General features: G+C 41.0%; 2 protein-coding genes across 2 annotated transcripts in view; one reads left to right on the top strand and one right to left on the bottom strand.

Annotated features, from left to right (window-relative positions):
• Positions 1 to 3,395, top strand: LOC104798522 (conserved oligomeric Golgi complex subunit 6). Its single transcript, XM_010520652.2, has 9 exons — positions 1 to 423; positions 519 to 626; positions 745 to 812; positions 1,109 to 1,232; positions 1,332 to 1,478; positions 1,669 to 1,932; positions 2,016 to 2,300; positions 2,493 to 2,627; positions 2,722 to 3,395. The coding sequence occupies exons 1-9, from the start codon at positions 1 to 3 to the stop codon at positions 3,217 to 3,219; spliced, it is 2,052 nt and encodes a 683-aa protein (XP_010518954.1). The 3' UTR covers positions 3,220 to 3,395.
• Positions 3,396 to 4,722: 1,327 nt separating this feature from the next.
• Positions 4,723 to 6,290, bottom strand: part of LOC104798521 (jmjC domain-containing protein 7) — a 2,233-nt gene continuing 665 nt past the window's right edge. Inside the window, exons 2-5 of the mRNA XM_010520651.2 lie at positions 6,020 to 6,288; positions 5,748 to 5,923; positions 5,493 to 5,563; positions 4,723 to 5,361 (exon numbers count right to left, since the gene is read on the bottom strand). Coding sequence (XP_010518953.1) covers positions 5,141 to 5,361; positions 5,493 to 5,563; positions 5,748 to 5,923; positions 6,020 to 6,288 — 737 coding nt within the window. The 3' untranslated portion in view covers positions 4,723 to 5,140. The remainder of the gene's footprint in view (positions 5,362 to 5,492; positions 5,564 to 5,747; positions 5,924 to 6,019; positions 6,289 to 6,290) is intronic.

The following is a 6,290-nucleotide window of genomic DNA, read 5'->3' as shown; positions in this document are numbered from 1 at the left end:
ATGGCGGCGACGGCGGGATTGGCGCCGGGACTATCTCGGAAGCTGAAGAAGGTTCTTGAATGTCGTACGGACAGTCCGGATCTGGTGTCTTCGCTCAACGCTTTGTCCTCGTTCTACGACGACAACACCGCGCAGTCCCGCCGGAATCTCAGATCGACGATCGAGAAGCGCGCACTGGAGATCAACAACGAGTTTCTCACTGCAGCGGAGACGGCTCAGATCGCGTTGGACCGCGTGGAGGAGGAGGTGAACGCACTCGCTGATTGCTGCGACAAGATCGCGGCGGCGCTCAGCAGCTCCGCCGCAACCACGGGAGAGATCATCAGCACAACTGAGAGGCTGAAGCAAGAACTTGAGGTTACTACCCAGAGGCAGGAGATTGTCAGTTGCTTTCTTCGTGATTACCAGCTTTCGAACGAAGAGGTGAGCTCTTGTTTCTTGTTTCTGTTGGCTGGTGATCAGATCTCGTCTCTGATTTGTTTCTCTGATTATCGTTTTTTATCGGTGCGAAAGCGCAGATTAAAGCGCTTAGGGAAGATGAATTGAACGAGAATTTCTTCGAAGCGTTGGCTCATGTTCAGGAAATTCATTCCAATTGCAAGTTACTCCTCAGGACGCATCATCAGGTGATTGATTTTCCCATCTTTTGATTGTCCATTGCGATATGCATATTATTTTTTGGGGCAAAATGGATCTTTTTTCTCCCGTTGTGGTGAGTATTGCCTGTGTGGACCTCGTACGCAGCGTGCAGGTCTGGAGCTCATGGATATGATGGCCGTCTACCAAGAAGGAGCATATGAACGCCTTTGCAGGTAAATTACTGCTATGGTTCAGATCCTATGGAAGGCATGTTTGTGATTTGATTTGTAGTTAATCTACTTGCTGGTGGAACTGTTTGATGTTTGATAGTTTGGATGATTGTTTCATTTCAATCCAGTCGAAGTTGTTTCCTTTTGTGGAAAGAAATCAGTATACACGAGGATGAATCTTTGGTGTTTGTAGAATTTGTTCTTGTTGTGGATGTGTAGGTATCATCTTTAAGGATCAGAGTATTCTATCTGTATGAGCTAGGCTTAAGATATAACCGAAGAAATTACCATTTTTCTAGGTGGGTACAGGCTGAGTGTAGGAATCTGGGTGATACTGATAACGCAGAGGTGAGCGACCTTTTGAAAACCGCTGTTCGCTGTCTTAAGGAAAGACCCGTTCTCTTCAAGTATTGTGCAGAGGAGGTTAGCCCTTTTGACTTCACTCTAGTTTGCATCAAAGTGTTGTGTTATCGATCTTCTTTTTCACCGAGGTCCTTATATTGAGTATCTCAAATAATACAGGTCGGTAATCTGAGGCACAATGCGCTATTTAGAAGGTTTATAAGCGCACTTACACGTGGAGGACCTGGCGGAATGCCACGACCTATTGAAGTTCATGCCCATGATCCCCTGCGATATGTGGGCGATATGCTTGGATGGCTACATCAGGTGTGAGACAATCTTATAGCCATAGATGATCTTCATGCATTGTTTTTTTTCTGATGAGTTGCAATCTTAATCATTTTCTCTGAAGATCGATGCAAATTGAGCTAAAATCGCTGCCATTTTTACTCTGAAAGTTGTAAAAGAGCACAACAAATTTTTTTCCTTAGTTATACGTTTTCTTCTTTTGCTGCAGGCTTTGGCATCTGAAAGAGAACTTGTCCACGCTTTATTTGATGTAGATGCTGCAGATAATAAATCATATGCGAACCAAAGATCCGGCATCTCTGAGAATAATTCTATAAAGACAGCAGAACCCGATTTCACGTTTGTTCTTGACAGAATTTTCGAAGGAGTTTGCCGGCCATTTAAAGTGAGAGTTGAACAAGTTCTGCAATCACAACCAAGTCTCATCATTTCTTACAAACTCACAAACACCCTGGAGTTCTACAGCTATACTGTGAGTTTGAAATCTCTCTCGGTTCTTTTACGTAAGTATCTATGTTTTGCTTCAATGGTATCGACTTCCTTCTTGGCTCGCAGATCTCGGATTTACTTGGGCGAGACACCGCTCTCTGTAATACACTTTGGATGTTGAAGGATGCTGCTCAGAAGACGTTCTTCGATATTCTTAAAACCCGAGGGGAAAAGCTTTTACGATACCCTCCGCCTATTGCTGTTGATCTTTCCCCTCCTCCAGCTGTCCGTGAAGGCGTTTCTTTGACTCTTGAGATAATCGATACTTACAACAGCATGATGGTGCCCGCTTCCGGAAAGAAAACCGATTTTGATCCCGTGCTCTCTGCATTACTTGATCCTATCATCAAGGTATTCCAAAAAAAAATTCATTTTTTCCCGATGAAATCGAAAAATTTAACCTTTACTATAACAGGCTTCCATATGATCTTTGTCTATGAGAAATGTCGATTACATTGTCTCTCATGCCGTCACTGTTCGTGTAAAATTTGATTCGGTAGGCTTGAAAAACAAAATTCCGAATCTTTCTTACTTTTTTTGCAGATGTGTGAGCAAGCAGCAGAAGGGCACAAATCGAGGAGCGGCGGCCATTTATCCCGAAGAAGCAGATCGAGTTTCGACTCGAGCCAACTATCCTCAGTCGACGCCTTACTTACTAGCAGCCATACCTCACCACAGGTTTTTTCCCCGAAACTGGCAAATTTATTTTTCCAGACATGTTTTTCAAGAATCCGAGGCACTAATTTTCTTGCTTCCGTGGATTCATTTGCAGAGTAACGAAACACCCGCGAAAATATTCATCATAAACTGTCTATGCGCAATCCAGCAACCGCTGTTGAGACACGAAGTGGCAACCGGGTACGCAGAAAACATCGGGTCGATGATCGAGAACCACGTGAACATCCTCGTAGAGAAAGAAGTAGACGGTCTCCTCCAGAGATGCGGCCTCTCAGACAAAATGAACATCTTCCGATCTTTGGAAACCGATTCCGCCTTGTCGGGACGGGAAGAAACGTCCCCGACAACTCTATCCGAGTGCCTGAAAACGTTCTTCGGGCTCGTGTTGGGCAGCGAAAGCTCGCTTCCAGAGTTTGAGAAGATGCAGGTTCCGAAACTCAGGTCGGATGCATGTGTCGGGGTGGCTAAGACGTTAGCCGAGGCGTATGAAGTTATATATAGGGCGGTTACGGATCCGAAAAACGGGTATCCGGACCCGAAATCTCTGGCCCGACATCCACCGGATCAGATCCGAACCATTCTAGGAATATAACTGTGAGAACCCTATGGAACACAGTACGTGGAATTAAATCAATTTATCTTTTTTTTGTGGGTTTTCACTTTCCATTAGAGTTCTCCGTTTCGGGTTTCGGCCCTTTCGGGTCGTGTTCTGGTCGATTTTATTCGAATTTGATTATTCCGGTTTTATTTACATTCGGTTTTATATTAGATTCGGTTTAATTCAAATTTTATTGACAAAAGTATTTATTTTTAAAATGAATATTCGGGATTTTTTATTCGGTTCAATTTGGTTCAGATCTTGTAAGTATTGGGAAAATGATCGTAAATCGGATATAACGGTTCTCTGAGTTAGGGCAAAACTACAAATGTTTAAATTTGGATTTGATTTTTTGGATGATTGAATATATATGATATATAATATTATGGTATTCATTTAAAATTATGATTTTTTTTAGAATTATCATATTGTTTTAATTTAAATCTTAAAATTGAGATATTCTAAAACTTTTAAATTGTATATGTATTGTAATATGTGTAATCATATGTTGTCTAATCAAATTTAAGCAAAATGCAGGTTTTAACTTCTATTTAAAATAAAACCCGAAAGGGGAAAAAAATGAAACAAAGATAAGAGTTGCTTTTTATACGAGTCCGTATATATAAAAACAATTGCTTCTTTTTGTTTGTTTTCTGAACAAACGTTTTATTAAAATAATGAAGTTAAATTTATGAAAAAAAGTAAAGGTTTTTTTTTTGTTGGACCCGTTAGAGAGCTTCATGGGCTTCTGATAGGCCTCTAAAATGTGGTCACGTAGGGCTGACGTGGACATTCCAAGGTCTATGGGATGAATCCAACAGTAAAACAAATCTCACTCGCACAAGTAGCGCGTGGATGACACCGCCCCCAAATCTCTGGACTATAGTCCACCGATTTTGGCCATTTCTCGTCAAACCGGAAAAAGTGGCGCGTGGAGAGCTTCTCCTTCGGGGTTTTCTCTGGGGATTTTATTTGCTTTCGGTCCAATTAGTATGCGTCAAATTGATGGGCCTAAGCCCAAATATTATTTGAAAGCCCTTTTTGATAAATTTTAAAAGCCCACGCTGTATTAATATGTACCGTGAATTTATCATATGAATCGGGCGATAATGATCCTCGCTTTCTTCAACCACAAGAAAGAAGGTATATATACGTGGTTAGACCTAGCCAAAATAATCTGAAAATCGGTTACCCGGATGTCCAATTTTAGGGTATTCGCCGTGCTTCAGATCCGAATCCATAAATACCCGCGAATCTGATTTTGAATATGTGTAATAATATTTTTTTTAAATGGATGTATATAGATATCTAATTAATTTTGCTATTAATACCTTCCATCTTTATAACATTTGTATAATTTTAAAATATTTTATCCATCTTTATAATTACACTTTCATTTTTTATATAAATTTTGTTTTTTTTTAATTAAATTAACCGGATATATCCCGCAAATACCAGCATTATTCCGGAACCTCGAATTCCAATACAAATCTTAAATAAGATACTGAATCTTTCATATACAAATATAAAACAAACATACAGATTACATGAAGAAAAACAATACAAGACAAATGTACGGACTGAACAACACATTCTATACAAAAAAAAAAAAGCATAAGTGGTTTTCTTCTGCAATAATTCCACCCACATCCATGGTGTTTTTCATCTTCACCCCTCAGAATGGTGCCGCGAATGATGATGTTGATGATGGTGATGATGCCATCTCGTACGGCAGTACGCAAACTTCATGTGCAATTTAGAATTTAACTAAAGGAACTGAAAGATAAGTCTTGAGTGATTCAGATCACAAAGGAAATTAGAAGAAGCACAAACAGATCTCATGTCTGTAAACCTGCCAAATGTGAGACTTGTTGATTTTTTTTATCCATTTCTGCCCCGAGAACTCAACTCTGTATCATGTTTTCTCAGGATGCAGCCGGGCCATTTTACCAGATGGGAAATTACGAAAAACCTTGAACTTGTCGATCGAATCTTGTTCATACCGTAATATCTCAGAATCACTAGAGTCACTTTCCGAGAGGGTTGGATCGAAAGATGATGATGGTGATGATTCGTATGGTAGGGACTGCAAGAAGCTGAAATAAGCATACTTGATGTCGAACTGCATATCGTACCCTGCAAGATTATATGTGTATGTATAGCTCATCAGAAACAAAAAAATAGCCCAAGAATTCTGAATCTCCAGCCATACACACACACACACATATATATGCAGGAGATGAATGCCCAAGCTCGAAGTTTCTTACAATAGTTCACTGCAATGGTATATCCACCTTCTCCTGGGGTTTGGCTAACATGGTGAAACCACATGCTTGGCCTGCATCATTATTCAGATCAGTTCTGCATCAGAATCATAATTTAGAATCCATTTTTTGCGGTTTTATCATCCATTTCTTAGAAAGAATCGAAATTTAGCTATACTATCTCCCACTGTCACCAGAACTGACAAAAGCAATGATCTTTGTTCTTGATGCTAATGAACAAGAGATTGATGTTCTTACAAGTAGAGAATCTCCCCAGCCTTAACTGTACAATGAAGCGGCTCCGGGCCGTTGAAGTAGATCGGATATTTCGCTCTCTCGGTTCCTTTGTTCTCCGTTGAAGGGTAAGGATCGACACTGCACCAGGGGACCTGCCTCACCGGCTGCTCGATTTCTAGCTTGAAATCTCCAGATTCCTGCAAAAAGATCCAAACTTTGAGTTCACCAATTCAGTAGAACACGTTCAGATTCAAATCAAGGACATGAAATTGAAATCCAGAAATCTCACATACTCTGTTATAGCAGTAATTGGCTGCTGGGTATTGCCGTACGTAGAGGCGGTGAACGTCTGTTGGAGGGAGGAGAAGGAAATGCTTTTCACCTGAGATTACGGCGTAGAGATTCTCGTAGTGGTCTTTGTGAAACGAAGTGACAGAGAGATCAGTGCCTATCCACAGATTCACAGCCTCTGGCGAAGTTCCGAGCGCCGCCGTAGCCCACGTGATGTCTCCTTCGCAGTCGGAAGCCACCGACGAGTACTCCGACCATTTTTCTAGGTGGGTA

The sequence above is a fragment of the Tarenaya hassleriana genome, unplaced genomic scaffold, assembly GCF_000463585.1.
Source record: "Tarenaya hassleriana unplaced genomic scaffold, ASM46358v1 Cleome54, whole genome shotgun sequence".
NCBI lineage: Eukaryota > Viridiplantae > Streptophyta > Magnoliopsida > Brassicales > Cleomaceae > Tarenaya > Tarenaya hassleriana.
The sequence above is the reverse complement of the archived record's forward strand: the minus strand, read 5'-3'. Positions and strand labels throughout refer to the sequence as shown.

Coding starts and splice junctions, on each gene's coding strand:
- LOC104798522 (XM_010520652.2), top strand. CDS start 1: ATGGCGGCGACGGCGGGATTGGCGCCGGGACTATCTCGGAAGCTGAAG. Junction 424..518: donor ACCAGCTTTCGAACGAAGAG/GTGAGCTCTTGT, acceptor GCGAAAGCGCAG/ATTAAAGCGCTTAGGGAAGA. Junction 1,233..1,331: donor TCAAGTATTGTGCAGAGGAG/GTTAGCCCTTTT, acceptor CAAATAATACAG/GTCGGTAATCTGAGGCACAA.